The sequence below is a fragment of the Hemitrygon akajei genome, chromosome 4, assembly GCF_048418815.1.
Source record: "Hemitrygon akajei chromosome 4, sHemAka1.3, whole genome shotgun sequence".
NCBI lineage: Eukaryota > Metazoa > Chordata > Chondrichthyes > Myliobatiformes > Dasyatidae > Hemitrygon > Hemitrygon akajei.
This window is the reverse complement of record NC_133127.1, coordinates 12,186,912-12,207,779: the sequence shown is the minus strand read 5'-3', so window position 1 is coordinate 12,207,779 and position 20,868 is coordinate 12,186,912. Positions and strand designations below refer to the sequence as shown.

Genomic DNA, 20,868 nt, shown 5'->3' with positions numbered 1-20,868 from the left:
TTCTATTGTATTCCCATAGGTAACAAACATTCTGTTCAGATTCTGTTTCTTAAATTAACCAATCAGATAACCCACATTCAGGTAATGTGACACCCGCCATCTTGGACAATGTCTTCCATCCACTCCATAATGTACGGGTTAGGCACAGGAGTACGTTCAGCCAGAGACTCATTCCACCGAGATGTAACACTGAGCATCACAGGAAGTAATTCCTGCCTGTGGCCATCAAACTTTACAACTCCTCCCTCGGAGTGTCAGATACCCTGAGCCAATAGGCTGGTCCTGGACTTATTTCCACTTGGAATAATTTACTTATTATTATTTAATTATTTATGGTTTTGTATTGCTATATTTCTACACTATTCTTGGTTGGTGCGACTGTAAGGAAACCCAATTTCCCTCGGGATCAATAAAGTATGTCTGTCTGTCAGTGGAACCAAGAAACTTCTGGAAAGATACAGAGGTACTGTGGCCACCAGGAAATACACTGAACAATTGGACATCCATACTGTAGGTAATTATATAAAAATACAAGCATAAGAAAGTTAAACTACGAGGAAACTATCAATTATACAGTCCGATCTAACAATGGCATTGTTTTTCACTGTGTGCAGGATCTTTTCATGGTCTCCTCACCTTCAGTATCAATATTCATTGCAGTTTACTTATTTATTTAATTACTAACAAACTCCATAGAAGAAGTCCATGTTGGCTTCCATCAGTCCCATTCTCCCTCTCCCTAAATACCTGAACTCCTCAACTTATTCTTACATTCCCTTTTGATTCATTTTGCCAATGACCTGAACTGACGGATAATTTACAGGCCTCCATAAAGCAGATGTGGAGAGGATGTTTCCTATGAGAGAGTCCACGACCAGAGGACACAACCTCAGAAAAGAGGGACGTCCTTTTAGAATGGAGTTAAGGAGGAATTCCTTTAGCCAGCAAACAGTTAAACTGTGAAATTCATCGCCAGAGATGGCTGTGGAGGCCAAGTCATTGGGTATAGGGGTTGATAGATTCTTGATTAGTCAGGACTTGGGGAGGAGACAGGAGATTGTGGCTGAGAGGGAAAATGGATCTGCCATGATGCAGATGGAGCAGACTCGATGGGCCAAATGGCCTAATTCTACTCCCATATCTTATGGTCTTGCAGCAGTAATTGACCCTACCAATTGCATGTCCTTGGGGTGCTCAAGATTCAAAGTAAATTTAATATCATAGTACATATATGTCACCATATGCTACCCTGAAATTCCACTTACTTGCAGACATTCACAGTAAATGCAAAGAAACGCAAACAAATCTATGAAAAACTGCACACAATAAGATAGACATAGAAACATAGAAAAACTACAGCACAATACAGGCCCTTCGGCCCACAATGCTGTGCCGAACATGTACTTACTGTAGAAATTACCTAGTTACCCATAGCCCTCTATTTGTCTAGGCTCCTTGTACCTATCCAGGAGTCTCTTAAAAGACCCTATCATATCCACCTCCACCACCATCACCAGCAGCCTATTCCATGCACTCACCACTCTCTGCGTAAAAAACTTACCCCTTACATTTCCTCTGTGCCTACTTCCAAGCACCTTAAAACCGTGCCCTCTCATGATTGCCATTTCAGCTCTGGGAAAAAGCCTCTGACTATCTGCACAATCAATGCCTCTCATTATCTTATACAACTCTATCAGGTCACCTCTCATCCTTCATCGTTCCAAGGAGAAAAGGCCAAGTTCACTCAATATATTCTTATAAGGCATGCTCCCCAATCCAGGCAACATCCTTGTAAAATGTACCAATGTGCAAAAGACAACAAACTGTGCAAGTACTAAAGGGAAAAAAGACTAACAAAAATAATAATAAATAAATAAGCAATAACTATTGAGAACATGAGATGAAGAGTCCTTGAAAGCGAGCCCATAGGTCGTGGGAACAGTTCAATGAGAGAGTGTGGTTGAGTAAGGTTATCCCCACTGGTTCAACAGCCTGATGGTTGAAGGGTAATAACTGCTCCTGAACCTGGTGGTGTGGGTCCTGAAACTCCTGTACCTTCTTCTTGATGGCAGCAGCAAGAAGAGAGCATGGCCTGTGTGGTGAGGGTCCTTAATGATGGATGTTGCTTTCCTGCAACAGCACTCTGTGTAGATATGCTCAGTGGTGGGGAGGCTTTATCCGTGAAGGACTAGTTTTTGGTCACATGGGTGTAGTTTCGTGTCATGGGCCCGTGGAGCCAAAAGAGCAAGTTATCATGTTGTGTCTCTAAGTAAATTACATTTATAGTAGCCTACTTATATTAGTAGTGTAATGCCCTGGGTAAGATTTCTACTGGTATGCTGTGAGGTAGTTTATATTAGCAGTTTTCTGTAAAAGCAGCGAGCCATGCTGGAAAGTGTGTTTTGGCTTTGGCCAAGATAAGGATCCCTGTTGTCCAGTTTAGAGTCAGCCAGTCAGGTTTGTGGGATGTGAGAGAAGGTTTTAGAGAGCTGTGGGGAAGAGTTTTCTGAAGGACAGTAGTCTGGTTTGGGGGCTTTTGGCAGGATTTGCAGAGTGGGATAGAAGGGAAGATGCCACAGAATTCTGTGAGAAGGGGAGTCCCCATTGAAAGAAGTGTTTTGTGCAGATGAATGGTTCCATGAAGGAAGGACAATACTCCTGAGAGAGAGAGAGCCAGTTGCTCGAGATGTTCTTTGAGGTGAGTTTGAAAATGTAGCAGGTGTTTTCACACAGACCATGGATCCAATGCATAGGTAAGAGATGCATCCCCAAATACCCAGTTTTGGAAGAGACTGGTTAACTGTAATGGGCCCTTTTCTTTTTCCTAATAACTGTTTGATAAAGCTGAAATTAGTAAATATACTTCCTTTATAATTTTATGTGGTGTACGATCTGTTATTTCTTCCTGACTTTTCACCCTTAATCTAGTTCTCATCTCACCCAAGCTCAGTGGGAAAAACTTGCTGACATTCACCCTATCTATAGCCCTCACAACTTTGTACACCTCTATCAAATCTCCCCTCATTCTCCAACACTCCAGAAAATAAAGTCCTAGCTTGTTCAACCTTTCCCTGTAACTCAGGGACTACAGGATATGAGGCAGAGGATAAATTACCTCAGTCCAGCAGGTTCCTATTGGAAAGATGGAATTTGACAGTGTTCCCAGTCCAAACTCCATCCCTGGACTGGAGAAGAATGAGAGATGAACTCTTTGATACCTATCGAATATTGAAAAGCCTCAATAGAGTGGATGTGGAGAGGATGTTTCTTATCGTGGAGGAGTCTAAGACCAGAGGACACAGCCTCAGAACAGAGGGATGTCCATTTAGATGAGGAGGAACTTCTTTAGCCAGAAAGTGGTGAATCTGTGGATCCAAAGGCCAAGTCATTGGATACATTTTAGGTAGAAGTTGATATTTTTTTTATTAGTTCGGACATGAAGGGATACGGGGAGAAGGCAGGAGAGTGGGGCTAAGAGGGAAAATGGATCAGCCATGATGAAATGCCGGAGCAGACTCAATGGACCAACTGGCCTAATTCTGCTCTTAAATCTTATGCTCTTATGGTCTTACCTGACTCTTCCACTGAATATGTCTCCCTCCATAACAGTCGGTGCTTCAGGTCGTCCTTGGGGCCGTACATGTAAACGTTTAGCCCCCACTTCTGCATCCTGAATAAAGGCAACATAAACTTGTTAGCGGCAGAGAGCAGGAGGTTCACATCCATACACCTCCCACAAATAGGGGAATGAACCCTTCAGATACCAGTAGGAGGCTGTGGATTCAAGCCCCACTCTGAGAACAGAAAGCTTGAATCTCTTCGTCATCTGTAAAATGTTTCAAGTCCAATAACATGATAATTTAAAAATAGAGATATAAGAAACTACAGAGGGTTTTGAACTCAGCCCAATACATTATAGACACACCCCTGCCCCACAAGCATAGTATTTACATCAGGTGCTGCCTCAAGGAGACTACTTGTTAAGATTAGCTTTTTTGGATTGGTGGTGAGTATTGGTAGCGCAGGTTGAGGTGTTGATTTTGTGGTGTTCTCTGAGCTTGGTAATTAGCTTGCAAACGTTCCATCACCAGTCCAGGTGACATCCTCAGATAAATTGATGCCATCTACAAATCCCTAAAAGCCAAAGAAACGTGAACCAATAGATTTCAAAGGTCAACTGAAGGATAGCCAACCAGGGTTGAGGTAAGCAAAAGGGGATCTATATAAACATGAGCACTCCCTGAGAGAAACGCCAACAACTGCGCACTGAGGATATCACCTTGACTGGTGTTGAAACATCTGCAAGCTAATTGCCAAACTCGGCCAACACCGCAACAATGGTTTTGTTTTTCACATGAACATCGAAGCATACGGTAAAATGCATCATTTCTCCCCGTGACCAGGTAGATTTCCTCCGGGCAACCCGGGTTTCCTCCTACAGACCAAAGACTTACGGGTTAGTAGGTTCATCAGTCACATGGGTGTAATAGGGCAGCATGGCCTCAGCAGCCCAGAAAAGCCTGTCATCAATCTGTATCTCCAAATAAATTAAATAATTTTTAAAATGTTAGTGAACAGGAGCTACTTATTAGTCTTAGGGTCTCAGTGGGAAAAATTGTCACTGATGCACCAATGCAGGAATTTTTGCAGAGTCTGGAGAGAATGCAGTATGTTGCCTGGATTGGAAAACTTTCATTATTAGGGAAAGATTGGATAGGTTAGACCAGTTTTCCCTGGAGCGTAAAAAGGCTGAGGGGTAACCTTGTAGAAATATATAAGGTTATTTGAGTCATAGATAGGGTAGATAGTCAAAATTCAAAGTTCAAACTACATTTATTATCAAAGTATGTGTGCTATATACAACCTTGAGATTCATCTCTTTACATGCAGCCACAAAACAAAGAAACCCAATAGAACCCATTAAAAAGAAAGACCGTAAAACACCCAATATGAAGGGATGAAAACAAATTGTGTGAAAAATAACAGTAAGCAAATAACATTCAGAACTGAAGTTCACAAAAGTGACTCCACAGACACAAAGCCAGTCACAGCCGATTCAGGAGCCTGTTAGTTGCAGGCCACAGCCTCAGTTCAGCACAAAAACGAGTAAACCTCGTGGAACAGCAAGCTGAACCAGTTCATCTCTCACCTCCAGCCCTGACACCCTGACCTTTTCAATCATCCAATCCTCAGGTCATTCCTCACTCTCAGACCCGGGCCCTGCCACCTCGATTCAAGGTTCAAGGCTCATTTATTATCAAAGTAAACAATTCTGAGAATACATTTTCTCCAGATAGTCATAAAACCAAAAAAGAAAAGAACAGCAGCATGCTCATCACCACCCAAATTCCTCCGACCTGCACAAAAAAATGAACAAAAATGGAATAGATATACCAACCTCTAAATCCCCCTCCCCACATGCAAAAAACTGAGAAAGATCAGGTGAAAAATACAGAAATCCAAAGAATCACAAGACCGATAAAAAAGTCCACATCTAAAACACAGAAAAGCTGGGCATCATTCTCCCTCTCCATAGAAAAGCAATCTCACCAGCAACAAAAAGACAGTGTCTGCTCTCCCTAGCAGAGCGATCTCAGCAGTGATAAAAAGGCATGGCGAACAATAGAAGCTTTAATCGGCAAAATGGAGTCAAACATTGGCTTGCAGCCTTCTTGCCATGAGGTTCCTGCACACTGCCTCTACCTCCCGGAATCAACTCAGAGGCTCCAACAGTTCCAGAATCACATTCAAGGTGAAAGACAAATGTAAAAGACATAAAAGAAGTGAAATATGTGGTTTCATGATTTATCCAGAAGATGTTGACCAAAGGAGCGCTGTAGGCAGACGCCATCTTGACCTGAAGTACAGGGATTAAAAAAATACAATTTGCTTCTTACAGGGGATGTGAGGGATAGGTCATCTTACACAGAGAGTGGCTATAGAGTCAAGCAGCAATGCAACATGGGTACAGGCCTATCAGCCGAACTAGGTGACCATAGTGCTTATCCAGGTAGGCCGAATAGTTCAACAATTCCCTTTAATATCAGAGAATGTATACAATATGCAACCTGAAATTCTTGTTCTACACAGACATCCATGAAAACAGATGAGTGCCCCAAAGAGTGACTGTTAAAAATGTTAAAATCCCAAAGCCCCCTACTCCCCCCTCCTATGCACAAACAGCAGCAGAACAACAACCCTCTCCCTCCCCCTTAATTATTCCAGCAAAAAAGCATCAGCACTCTCCACCCACCAAACAAGCAATACGAAGGCCCCCAAAAATGTCCATGATCTGCAGTACAACAAAATCTAATCGTTCACCCGACAATTCGACATTCCACAGGCTTTATTCTATATCTAACCTGCGTCTAACCCATGTTTTGTGTGTTTTTAGGAATTGTGATAGGATAGTGTAGAGATTTAGTTGGTAAAGCCTGTGCTGCCCCTGCCCTGGGAGTGTGTGTCACGGGTCTGGGCATGTGGGGCTTTACTCTGTATTTAGCCTGTTCTTCTTGTGTGCTGTGAGTGTGTGTCATAGGACAGTGCAGAGGGAGATTTACTCTAAATAACTTGTTCCCTGTGGGAGTAGGCGCGTTATGGGACAGTGTAGGTGAGGCTTTACCCTGGTCTATGCCATACGACCTGTGCCCAGGAGTGCTCCTTATCTGTTCGTCTCAAAGAGCACAACAGCACACCATGTAAAATTAAGTACTTTAACTGACAACTGAAGCATTGCCTGTACACAGAATGAAATCGTCATCACTCAGACTGAGGGCTTAGCTCCATTTTCAGAAGTAGGTCATAGCTCCCACCAATCATTCTGATCTGCCAGGAGGTATAATTACCAGGAAGGTTTGTTTGGAAATGTATGTTAAAGCTTGTGCTCGAGGCAGCGTTTATCTACTCAGGCATTCAACCTTCCTTCAGAACCAATTTTCTGTGGTTGGTTTTAGATCTGTTCTTTTATTTTAATTGTTCATTAAAATGCTGAGCACTCCATGCCCTCCCTGCTCCTTGGGATGTTGCTTATGGTACAATCAGTAGGACTCTGCTGGGACCCGCTGTTATTTATTATTGCATTTTTGTCTGATGGCTTCACAGCATCAGAAGGCAACGTGTAGAATCCACAAACAGAGCAGGGTTCAAACAAAGAAGTCGATGGGACATGGCACAGTTGTTCCTACTGGAACCCTCCTCTCAGAACGAACATTACTGATTCAGAAACACAAGAAGTTCTGCAGATGTTGCAAATCCAGAGCATTACACACAAAACGCTGGAGGAACTCAGCAGGTCAGGCAGCGTCTGATGAAGGGTCTTGGCCCAAAACATTGACACTTTATCCCTTTCCATAGATGCTGCCTGACCTGCTGATATCCCCCAGCATTTTGTAGGTGTTGCATTAGCTATCTGTGTTATTGCTGTTATGCAGCAAGATGTCCCAAGATGTTTCTCACAAACATACCAAACATCGAACAATATAGCTTAGAAACAGGCCCTTCAGACCACAATATTATAGCAAACTAATTAAACTCGTAATTAAACCCTTAACTAAACTAACTCTTTCTGCCTACACTCCATATCACTCCACTGTCTGCACATTCTTGTGCCAACCTAAAAACCAGATATTCACCTCTGTCGTATCTGCCTCCACCACCACCTTTGGCAGCACATTCCAGGTGCCCACCACTCTCTATGTGGAAAAAAAATCTCCTTTGAACTTACCTCTCTCACCTTAAATCAGGAGTCCTCAACCTTTTTTTAATGACATGGACCACTACCATGAACTGAGGGGTTTGTGGAGCCCAAGTTGGGAACCCCTGCATTAAATACATGTCCTCTAGTATTAGACATTTCAATCCTGAAGAAGAGATTCTGTCTACCCTATCTATGACTTCCACAATCTTATAAACTTCTATCAGATTTTCCCTCGGCCTCCACTGCTCCAGAATCAGAACCAAGTTTATTATCACCATAAGACACAGAAACAGAATTAAGCCATTCAGCCATTATGTCTGCTCTGCCATTTATAGAAACATAGAAAAAATCTACAGCACATTACAGACCCTTCGGCCCACAATGTTGTGCCGACCATGTAACCTACTCTAGAAACTGCCTAGAATTTCCCTACTGGATAGTCCCCTATTTTTCTAAGCTCCATGTATCTGTCTAAGAGTCTCTTAAAAGACCTTTGATAATTTGATAATACCTGATTTATTTTCCCTCTCAACTCCATTCTCCTGTCTTCTCCCTGTAATCTTTGATGCCCTGATGAATCAAGAACCTATCATCCTCCACTTTAAATATACCTAATGACTAGGCTAGCACAGCTGACTGTAGTAATTAATTCCAAAGATTCACCACCCTCTGTTTAAAGAATTTTTTCCTCATCTCTGTTTGAAAAGAACATCCATCTATTTTGAGAATCAGTTCTCTGGTCCTAGACTTTCTCACTATTAGAAACACCTCCGTGTCCATTCTTCCTAAGCCTTTTAATATTCCGTAGGTTTCAATGAGATCCCCCTCATTCTTCTAAAGTCTGTAAGTACAGGCCTGGACAGGATGAAGATACAGGAGCCTCAGGACTCATACCACCAGATTCAGGCGCAGTTATTACCTGTCAACCATGAGGCTCCTGAACCAAAGGGGATAACTTCACACAATTTCACTTGCTCCATCAATAAAATGTTCCCACAACCTATGGACTCATTTTCAAGTATTCTTCATCTCATATCTTCAATATTTATTGCTTGCTTATTTATTTATTATTATTATTATTATTATTTATTTTTGCATTTGTACAGTTTGTTGTCTTTTGCACACTGGTTTAACCCAATTGGTGCGATCTTTCATTGGTTCTATTATGGTTATTATTCTATTATGGATTTATTGAGTATGCCTCAAGAAAATGAATCCCAGGGTGTATAACAAGTTAACAAATTTCACGTCGCATGCCGGTGATAATAAACCTGATTCTGATATATGGTGACATAAATACATATATAACCATATAACCATATAACAATCACAGCACGGAAACAGGCCATTCCGGCCCTCCTAGTCCGTGCCGAACTCTTAATCTCACCTAGTCCCACCTACCCGCACTCAGCCCATAACCCTCCACTCCTTTCCTATCCATATACCTATCCAATTTTACCTTAAATGACACAACTGAACTGGCCTCTACTACTTCTACAGGAAGCTCATTCCACACAGCTATCACTCTCTGAGTAAAGAAATACCCCCTCGTGTTTCCCTTAAACTTTTGCCCCCTAACTCTCAAATCATGTCCTCTCGTTTGAATCTCCCCTACTCTCAATGGAAACAGCCTATTCACGTCAACTCTATCTATCCCTCTCAACATTTTAAATACCTCGATCAAATCCCCCCTCAACCTTCTACGCTCCAATGAATAGAGACCTAACTTGTTCAACCTTTCTCTGTAACTTAAGTGCTGAAACCCAGGTATATATAAATATTTACTTTAAATTTTGAAATGCTCCTCATATGTTAACCCTTTTATTCTTGGGATCTTTCTTGTAAACCTCCTCTGAATCCTCAATAATGCCAGCAAATCTTTCTTAGATAAGGGGCTCAAAATCGTTTACAATACTCCAAATGTTGTCTGATCAATGCCTTATAAAGCCTCACTGTTACAATCTCTCCTTATACTACATATCCTCTAATACAGGCAACATCCTGATAAACCTCTTCTGCCCCCTCCCCAGTGCCTGCCAATAATGGGGCAACCAGAATTCAAACTCATGGGAACAATCATCAAATAAAGATTTATATCAACTAATTTACAAAGATATCAGGCCTGGTGAAAGAGGTAGGTTTTTAGAGAAGTTTTTCAAGGTGCAGAATACAGGAGGCAAGTTTTAGACAGGGATGACCATAAGACATAGGAGCAGAATTAGGCCATTCGTCCCATCAAGCCTGCATCATGGCTGATTTACTATCTGTCTCAAACCCATTCTTCTGCCTTCTTCCAGTAAGCTTTGACACCCTGACTAATAAAGAATCTGTCAACTGCCGCTCTAAATATACCCAAACTCTTGGCCTGCACAGCCGTCTGTGGCAATGAGTTCCACAGATTCACCACTCTCTGGCTGAAGCAATTCCCCCTCAGCTCTGATTTAAAGGGACATCCTTGTATTCTGGTCCTATATGCCCCCACTATAAGAAACATCGTTTCCACATCCACTCTACCAAAGCTTTTCAATATTCGATAAGTTTCAATGACAGAAGAGTGTAGGGAGAGATTTACTCTGTATCTAACCTGTGACCCCCCTCAGTTTTTTAAACTCCAGTGAGTACAGGGCCAGAGTTATCAAACACTCCTCATAAGTTAACTCTTTCATTCCTGGAAACACTCTCATGAACCTCCTCTGGACCCTCTTCATGGATAAGGGCCCAGAGCAGACATGGAACATCAAAGTAGTGGAATATTGAAGATTAACACATTGAAGAGGTTTAGGATCCAAGGAGTACACAGATATTGGAAAGCTGATGGAAATTACAGAAATAGCACTGTGGGAAGAATGGAATTAGAAATATCTTGGCATTAAATCTAAGCAGGATGGGAGCCAGCAAGCTACCTCTACACAGTTTTGCAAGCACAGCAGCGATGAATGAAGGGGAATTTAGTACAGGATAGGGAAAAGGCGGCATAATTTGAGCTGATGAGTTCCTGGAGGTCAGTCAGAAACAGCAAAATAACCAGTAATAAGAGAAAGTATACAGAGAGTTGTACTCTGTATTTAACTCATGCTGTCCCTGCCTTGGGAGTGTGTGATGAGACATGTAGAGGGAGATTTACTCTGTATCTAACCTGTACTGTCCCTGCCCTGGGAGTGTGTGATGGGACAGTGTAGAGAGAGCTTCAGTCTGAATCTATCCATTGCTTTAACTGCCCTGGGTGTGTATGATGGGACAGTGTATGGGAAGCTCTTTGCTCTGTGTCTAACCCATGATCTCCCTGCCCTGGGAATGCGCAATGGGAGAGCATAGAGAAAGCTTTTCTCTGTCTCTAACCCATGCCATCCATAAGACCATAAGACATAGGAGCAGAATTGGGCCATTCAGCCCATTGAGTCCACTCTGCCATTTCATCATGGCTGGTCCTGGATCCCATTCAACCCCATTCACCTGCCATTTCACCTTATCCCTTGATGCCCCAACCAATCAGGAATATATCAACTTCCACTTTAAATATACCCACTGAGTTGGCCTCCATCAAAGTTTGTGGCCAAGCAATCCACAAATTCACCAGTCTTTGGCTAAAATAATTCTCACCCTCCTCATCTCCATTCTAAAGGCACGTCCCTCTATTCTCAGGCTGTGCCCTCTGGTCCAAGACTCTCCAACTAATGGGAACATCCTCTCCATGTCCACTCTAGGTCTTTCAATATTCAGTAGGTTTCCATCTATGTCTCTTATAAGACCATAAAATATAGGAGCAGAATTAGGCCACTTGGCCTACCCAGATCCAATCAGTGAGATCTGCCCTCATTCTTCTAAGCTCCAGTGTGTACTAGCCCAGAGCCACAAGCACTCCTTATACATTAATCTTTTCATTCCCAGGACCATCCTGTGACCCTCTCCACATCCTTTTCGATACAGGGCCCACAATGCTCCAATGGGGTCTGACCAATGTCTTATAAATCCTCGGCATTACATCCACAGATGTTGCCCGACCTGCCAAACTCCTCCAGATTTTTGTACATTTTTCCAGACTCCAGCATCTTATGTCACCACAATAAATGAATGTCCATTTAAGAATGCACTGCCTTTTAGCTCAGTTTTAAGGTGCTCTGCTGTCCTGTACATATTAGGTTACAACAACAGGGTTCCAAAATAAGAAGAGATTAAATAGCACCCGCAGATGCCAAACATTCAAGTGGCGACTTGGTCCTGAAATGTGACCATTTCCTCAAACCTTTTCAATTTGTTTTCAAACAGAATCACAACTACACCCTGGGTTGGATCTACATTACCATTTGAAGAGCACCATCCGTTGTTCCATGGACCATGGTCTGCCATAGAAACCTATAAATAAACACATAAACACCCATTAGTAGCTGGCTGAGGTTCACATATCTCAATGTCAAGCAGGATAGAAGCAGGCAGCAGAGCAAATACGATACTGGGAGAATTAACCACTTGGCTCTGAGTTCACAGCACGATGAGGAACAGAATTCCAATTAACTCCATATTTAATGGAAGGCAAAAAAAAAAGTCTAAAAGTAAAAAAAAGGAGAAAATTTACAAGGATGGTGCTGGGTCTGGAGGACCTGAGTTATAAGGAAATATTGAACAGGTTAGGACTTGCAGCAGACTGAAAAGTTTGAGCATGTAGATTTTAAGAAAGAGGATGTGCTGGAGCTTTTGGAAAGCATCAAGTTGGATAAGTCGCGGGACCATATGAGATGTACCTCAGGCTACTGTGGTAGGTGAGGGAGGAGATTACTGAGCCTCTGGCGATGATCTTTGCATCATCAATGGGGACGGGAGGGGTTCTGGAGGATTAGAGGGTTGTGGATATTGTTCCTTTATTCAAGAAAGGGAGTAGAGATAGCCAAGGAAATTATAGACCAGTGAGGCTTACCTCAGTGGTTGGTAAGTTGATGGAGAAGATCCTGAGAGGCAGGATTTATGAACATTTGGAGAGGTATAATATGATTAGGAATAGTCAGCATGGCTTTGTCAAGGGCAGCTCATGCCTTATAAGCCTGATTGAATTTTTTGAGGATGTGACTAAACACATTGATGAAGGAAGAGCAGTAGATGTAGTGTGTATGGATTTCAGCAAGGCATTTGATACGGTACCCCATGCTAGGCTTATTGAGAAAGTAAGGAGGCATGGGATCTAAGGGGACATTGCTTGAGGATCTAGAACTGGCTTGCCCACAGAAAGCAAAGAGTAGTTGTAGACAGGTCAATGCTGCCTGGAGGTCGGTCACCAGTGGAGTGCCTCAGGGATCTGTTCTGGGACCCTTACTCTTCATGATTTTTATAAATGACCTGGATGAGGAAGTGGAAGGATGGGTTAGTAAGTTTGCTGATGACACAAGGGTTGGAAGTGTTATGGATAGTGTGGAGGGCTGTCAGAGGTTACAGTGGGACACTGATAGGATGCAAAACTAGGCTGAGAAGTGGCAGATGGAGTTCAACCCAGATAAGTGTGAAGTGGTTCATTTTGGTAGTTCCAATATGACGGCAGATTATAGTATTAATGGTAAGATTCTTGGCAGTGTGGAGGATCAGAGGTATCTTGGGGTCTGAGTCCGTAGGACGCTCAAAGCAGCTGCGCAGGTTGACTCTGTGGTTAAGAAGGTATATGGTGTATTGGCCTTTATCAATCGTGGAATTGAATTTAGGAGCCAAGAGGTAATGTTGCAGCTATGTAGGACCCTGGTCAGACCCCACTTGGAGTACTGTGCTCAGTTCTGGTTGCCTCACTACAGGAAGGATGTGGAATCCATAGAAAGGGTGCACAGAAGATTTACAAGGATGTTGCCTGGATTGGGGAGCATGCCTTATGAGAATAGGTTGGGTGAACTCGGCCTTTTCTCCTTGGAGCAATGGTGGATGAGAGGTGACCTGATAGAGGTGTGTAAGATGATGAGAGGCATTGATTGTGTGGATAGTCAGAGGCTTTTTCCCAAGGCTGAAGTGGTTGCCACAAGAGGACACAGGTTTAAGGTGCTGGGGAGTAGGTACAGAGGAGAGGTCAGGGGTAAGCTTTTTACGCAGAGAGTGGTGAGTGCGTGGAATGGGCTGCCAGCAACGGTGGTGGAGGCGGATACGATAGGGTCTTTTAAGAGACTTTTGGATAGGTACATGGAGCTTAGAAAAATAGAGGGCTATATGTAAGCCTTGTAGTTTCGAAGGTAGGGACATGTTCGGCACAACTTTGTGGGCCAAAGGGCCTATATTGTGCTGTAGGTTTTCTATGTTTTTTTTCTATGACTGTATTCCTTAGACCAGGGGTCACCAAACTTTTTTGCACCGCAGACCAGTTTAATATTGACAATATTCTTGCAGACTGGCCGACAGGGCGGCGGGGGTGGGGGGGGGGGTGGTTTAAACACTACCAGAATATAGCGATACTCGAAGGAGGTTTTTTATGTCCAGTCTATTCCGCAATTTAGTTTACGTGGCTCTCAGCACTTGCTTCTGTCCCGCTTGCTCACATCTTTTCTGCTCAAAAAACTCAACGGGTTTGTCTTTAAGTGCAGGGTGCTTGGACTCAAGGTACCGAAGAAGCTTTGAGGGCTTCATTGCCTCATTAGACAGCCTCCGGACCTGAACTCCAGCCTCCTGCCCGCCCGCTGCCAGACGCCTTGGCCAGGTGCAGCTGGTCGTGGGTGGGGTGAGAGGACAAGGTCAGGGCCGGAGGTCCCCATGCCGGGGCTGCAGCGGTCACAGTCCAGAGAGAGCGACCGACCAAGCGAGGAGCACGAGGGGGCGCGCGCCTGCCCCCCCTTGTAGGATCTATCGGCCGACATAAGTTTGTCTCGAGGGATGACTTTCAGTAGATCGCAGCGAGGTAGCTGCTGTGCTACTTACGAAACACTGAGCCCGAATTAGGTCATCTGTGAATATTTTAGCACCGGGTTCCCCATGAACATTTGGTGTGCTAAACAGGTTTAGAGGCTGTGCCCATCTGTCCGTGCTCCGGGCCAGTAGTAACGGCACTTCTCGCCGGCCGCATGAGGCGGCCGGTTACCCAAGGCCAACCAGTGATCCCTGGCGCGAGGGAATCACTGCGTTTAGGCGACTGATGTCCTTGCGTGGATTCAAGTTCGACAGTGGGCATGACAGGGAACGAGGAAAGATGCAGCTGACTCATATCATTTCATATCGCCAAATCATATCGTTTCCTCGCGGCCTGGTAGCACATGCTTTGCGGCCCGGTGGTTGGGAACCACTGCCTCAGGCCATAGAAGATTGAGAGGAGATTTGATAGAGGTATCCAATGGGGTATAAATAGAGTAAATGCAAGCAGGCTTTTTCCACTGAGGTTGAGTGGGTCTACAACTAGTGGTCCTGAGTTAAGGGTGATAGGTGAAAAGTTTAAGGGGAACTTTCTTCACTCAGAGGATGGCGAGAGTGTGGAATGAGCTGCCAGCAGAAGTGGAGGATGCGAGCTCGATTTCAACATTTAAGCAAAGTTTGGATAGGTACATGGATATTAGGGGTATGGTGGGCTATAGTCCTTTGGGAGTAGACAGCTTAAATAGTTTAGGCATGCTCCAGATGGGCTGATTTTTTTTTAATGCTGTGACTCTATATTGGGGGATAAAGGAAGGCAAGGATTTGACAGTGGAAGTAAACAGTGTAGTCTCAGTCAAAGTTAAATTTATTATCAAAGTACATATTTGTTACCTTGAGATTCATTTTCATGGAAACACTTACAGGAGAATAAAGAAATACAATAGAATTTATGAAAAACTACATAAAGACTGACAACCAATGTACGAAAGAAGCCAAATTATGCGAATGTTAAAAAATACTCAGATGAGTTGTAACAGAGTTATTGAAAGTGAGTCTGTAGATTGTGGAATCAGTTCAGGTATGTGGTGAGTGAAGTTATCCACAGGTTCAAGAGCCAGGTGGTTGAAAGTTAATAATTGTCCCTGAACCTGGTGGTGTAGGTGCTAAGATTCCTGTATCTCCCTCCTGATGGCAGCAGTGAGAAGAGAACATGACCTGGATAGTGAGGGTCCTTGATGATGGATTATGCTTTCTTATGGCAGCATTCGTTGTAGATGTGCTCAGTGGTGGGGAGGGCTTTTCCTGCAATGGACTGAGCTGTGCCCTGGACATTAATGTGATTAATATGACTGTGCTTTGAAAGGGGTACAAATAAAATTCAATGACCAGGTCAAGATTAATCTGGTCCTTTAGAAACCTTCTCCATCACACTTTTAGTCAGTTAAAATCATCTGGAACACACTAAGTGAAATTATTTTCCTTGCTTTCCCTTGGATTTTTTGATGACTATCTTTAGTGAGTGTCCTTGTCTGAGTAATTTTCAATTCTCTGATAAATTTCCCTTTGAGGAGGGAGATTCCTGCTGTTCTGGGAGATTTTTGTATTCTTAAAATCTTTTTTTACACTTGGGTTAATGCTGTCTTAAAGCACAGGAACTAGAATTGAATGCAATATATTCTAGTTGTGGTTAACCATTAACTAGCAAAGATTCATGATGACTTCATAGACCATAGAACGGTACAACACAGGAACAGGTCCTTGATGATGCATGCTGATTTCTTGTGGCAGTGCTCCTTGTAAATGTGCTCAATGGTGGGGAGAGCTTTGCCTGTAATGGACTGGGTTGTATATAATGCATTCTGTAGACTTTTCCATTCCTGAGCATTGGTATTTCCATGACAATTAGGATATCCTCTGTTATACCCATCTGAAGAATACCTATATAGTGTCGACCAGGAAGGGACAATCTGAGTCCACTGAAGTGTAGCTGTGTTGAATACATATTATTTTGATATCACTGCAGAAAGGTGCTTGTTATCAGTGTATCTAATGAGAACTATTTTTATCTATCTTCACCCTACAGTGGTACAAAGCAGCTCAACAACTTAAAACAAGCTCCACCATCTCAAGTCAATGCTTAAGGGATTTTAAAAGTATGTTGAGGTATGTAGGAGGAGAGAGTTAGGGGTGGTGTATGTTTTAGTAGTGTGTAAGTGGTCACAATGTCTTACAAATCAACATCTAAGATCTTGTTACAATGCAGGGATGAACTTATTAGCACTAAACCAGTAGGCATCTACTGTACACTTATTATCTAATGCTAAACACAAGAAAGTCTGCAAATACTGGAAATCCAAAGCAACACACACAAAATGCTAGAGGAACTCAGCATGTCAGGCAGCATCTATGGGAACAAATCAACAGTCAATGGCCCTTTTTTAGGACTGGAAAGGAAGGGAGAAGATGCCAGAATACAAAGGTGGGTGGAGGAGAAGGAGGATAGCTAGAAGGTGATAGGTGAAGCCGGGTGACCAAGAAAGATAAAGGGCTAGAGAAGATGGAATCTGATAGGACAGGAGAGAGGACCATAGGAGAAAGGGAAGGAGGAGGGGACCCAGAAGGAAGTGCAAAGACAGGTAAGAAAAGGTAAGAGGCCAGAGTAGGGAATAGAAGAAGAGGGAATGGAGAGGAAAATTGCTTTACCGAAAGGAGAAATCTATATTCATGGTAAGAGGGAGTGAATTGAAGGGGATCTCAGTGGAATTTTTTCAGCTAGAGAGTGGTGAGTACCTGGGATACACTGCCTGAGAAAGTGGTGGAAGCAAAGTTGCTGACAGAATTTAAGAAGTCTCTAGGCTGGCAACTGAATCACCTGGGCAGAATCAGAATCAGGGTTATTTTTAATGACATGTGTCATGAAATTTGTTCTTCTGTGGCAGCAGTACAGTGCAAGACATAAACATTTCTAAAAAATTATAATTAGAACCTGAGTTATACGGAAAGGTGAAATGGTTACGACTTATTTCTCTGGTGCATAAGAGAACAAGGAGAGAATTAGTAGAGGATTACAAAATTGTGAGGGGTATAAATAAGGTATTGAAAACAGATTTTTTCCACTAAGGTTGGGTGAGACTAGAACTAGCAGTCATAATAGAGTCATAGAAAAGTACAGCACAGAAACAGTCCCTTTAGCCCATCTAGTCCATGCCAAACCACTTAAATTGCCTAGTCCAATCAAAAAGTGAATAGGAAGTTGCATGATTAGGAAGCTTTTAAAATCCAGCAAAAGGCATCTAGAAAAGCTACAAGAAGGGAAAAGGTGAAATATGAGGGCAAACTAGCTGATAATATAAAGCAGGATACCAAAGGTTTTCCAGTTATATAGGTGTAAAAGGAAGGTGAGAGTTGATACTGGACCACTGGAAAATGACACTGGTGAGATAGTAATGGGGACAAAGAAATGGCAGATGAGTATTTTGCATCAGCCTCAGAGGTCCCTGAGCATCAGGGAACAGCAATGAGTGCCATTGCTATTACAAATGAAAAAGTGTTAGGCAAACTCAAAGGTCTTAAGTTATGTAAGTCACCTGGACCAGATGGACCACTCCCCAGAGCCCTGAGAGAGGTTGCTGAAGAGATAATGGATGCACTGGATGCATTGATCTTTCAAAAATCAGTTGACTCTGGCATGATCCTGGAGGACTAGACAATTGATAAAGTCACTCCACTCTTTAATAAGGGAGGAAGGCAAAAGAAAGGAAATTATAGGCCAATTAACCTAACCTCAGTGGTTAGGAAAGTGTTGGAGTCTATTATTAATGATAAAGTTTAGGGGTACCTGGAGACAAATGGTAAAATAAGTCAACGTCAGCATGGTTTCTGTCAAGGGAAATCTTGCCTGACAATTCTACTGAGAGTTCTTCAAGGATGCACCTAAAAGGGCAGACAAAGGAGAGGCAGTGATGTCACTTACTTGGATTGTCAGAAGGCATTTGATAAGGTACCACACCTGAGGCTGCTTAACAAGATAAAATCATATGGCATTACAGGAAAGATACTGGCATGGATAGAGGAATGGCTGACAGGCAGGAGGCAGTAAGTGGGAATAAAGGGGCCTTTTCTGGTTGGCTGCCAGTGACTAGTGGTGTTCCTCGGGTCAGTATTGAGTCTGCTAATTTTCACATTGTTTGTCAATGATTTAGATAATAGAATTGATTGCTTTGTGGCAAAGTTTGCAGATGATACGAAGATAGGTGGAGGGGCAGGAAGTGTTGAGGAAGCAATGTGATTGCAGAAGGACTTCAACAAATTGTAAGAATGGGCAAAAAAGTGGCAGATGGAATACAGTGTTGGGAAATGTATGATAAGGCATTTTGGTAAATGGAATGATAGTGCAGACTACTATCTAAACAGGGAGAAATTTCAAACATCAGAGATGCAGAGGGACTTAGGAGTCTGTGTGCAAGGCTCCCATAAGAATAATTTACAGTTTGAGTCTGTGGTAAAGCCGGCAAATGCAACGTTGGCATTTATTGCAAGGGGAAGAGAATATAAAAGCAAGGAGATAATGCTGAGGCTTTATAATATACTGGTCAAGTTGCACTTGGAGTATTGCCAACAGTTTTGGGCCCCATATCTCAGAAAGGATGTGTTGTCATTGGAGAGGGTCCAGAGGAGGTTCACAAGGATGGGTCCTGGAATGAAGGGATTCCTTCATATGAGGAACGTTTGGCAGCTTTGGGCCCATACTCACTGGAAGTTAGAAGAATGCGGGAGGGATCTCATTGAAACCTACCAAATGTTGAAAGGACTACATGAAGTGGATGCGGAGAAATGTTTCCTATGGTGGGGGTATCCAGAAATAGAGGGCACAGCCTCAAAATTGAGGGGCTGAACATAGAACAGAGGTAAGAAGCAATTTTTTTAGCCAGAGAGTAGTGAATCTGTGGAATGCTTGCCACAGACTGTGGTGGAGGCCAAGTCCATGGGTATATTTGAAACAGAAGTTGATAGTTTCCTGATTGGTCTGGGCATCAAAGGATATGGTGAGAAAGCAGGTGTATGGGGTTGAGTGGGATCCAGGATCAGCCATGATGGAATGTTGGAGCAGACTCGATGGGCTGAATGGCCTAATTCTGCTCCTATGTCTTATGTCTCATGGACCTGCACCTGGACCTTGGTGTATGATTTTATTCCTTGGAAAGGAGAAGATTGAGAGGAGATTTGGTGTTAACGATGAAAGGTGAAATACTTCAGGGGAACCTTCTTCACCAAGAGTGTGGTTCAAGTATAAAACGAGTAAGTGGTGGATGTGGGTTCAATTGTAATAGTAAAGAGAAGTTTGGATAAGTACATGGATGGGAGGGGTATGTAGGGCTAAAGTCCAGGTGTAGGTACATAGGACTAGGCAGATTAACAGTTTGGCACAGACTTGATGGGCCAAAGGGCCTGTTTCTGTACTACAGTGCTCTGTGGGAGGCAGAGTGAAGCTCAGTCTCTACAAAGATGTGTAAGGTGCTCCTTCCCTTCACTAGTCTGCATGCCACCCTTAGGCAAGGTGTAATACCTGCTTAGACCCTTCCACTCCACCTCTCTGATCAGGGTCACATTAAGCCATAGCAGGTGGTGGATGATCAAAACAGCAGCTGGTGCATATCTCAAGTCCTGGTTATGTCACCACAGGTACCAGGCAGACAATCGCTGAAGAGTATTGATAATGGCTGAGGTCACCCATCTTGTAAAGACATTGCTGGCAAACCGCTTCTGTAGAACTTGCCAACAACAATCATGGTCATAGACCATGATCACTGAAATCTTATGACACAGCACATAATGACGACGATGAGTGCTCTGTAACTATGACTCTAAGTCCCAGCTGAGAGAGCTAAACACAGAAACTAGGCGCCAAGCTGTCATGCTATTATCCTCTCCAGAGGCTGGAAGAGTCCCCATAGGACAAGTCAGATGAAGAACAGGTGTGTCTTCACTATTCCAAAGTACCTGCAACCTTGTAAACTGATGACATTCAATGCTATTTTAACCATCACTGTCCTGTTCACCCATCACCATACATACGGTCCACCCCTAATAAACAATTCTTCACTCATCCTTTCCAAATCTGTGTAATCTCTCATTCTTCGCCATCTCGCCATCTCAAAATTTTTTTCCAGTCTGTAAAACACCTCCACAATATCTGTATTTTTCATTCAAGCCTCTCCTCATGCTTGATTTTTATTACGTAGATGCCACAGCCAAGAAAGTAGTAGCATAGTTGTTACAGCAATGCTTTACAGCACCAGCAGTAAGTAAGGGTTCAATTCCCACTGCTGTCTCTAAGGACTCTGCATGTTCTCCCCATGAGCATGAGG

General features: G+C 43.1%; 1 protein-coding gene across 2 annotated transcripts in view; it reads right to left on the bottom strand.

The window, feature by feature from the left end:
* LOC140726126 (protein O-GlcNAcase-like) overlaps positions 1-20,868 on the bottom strand; it is a 303,790-nt gene that overhangs the window by 59,850 nt on the left and 223,072 nt on the right. For both annotated transcript variants that reach the window (XM_073042089.1, XM_073042091.1), the window contains exons 15-16: positions 11,998-12,049; positions 3,573-3,670 (exon numbers count right to left, since the gene is read on the bottom strand). In XM_073042089.1, coding sequence (XP_072898190.1) covers positions 3,573-3,670; positions 11,998-12,049 — 150 coding nt within the window. The remainder of the gene's footprint in view (positions 1-3,572; positions 3,671-11,997; positions 12,050-20,868) is intronic.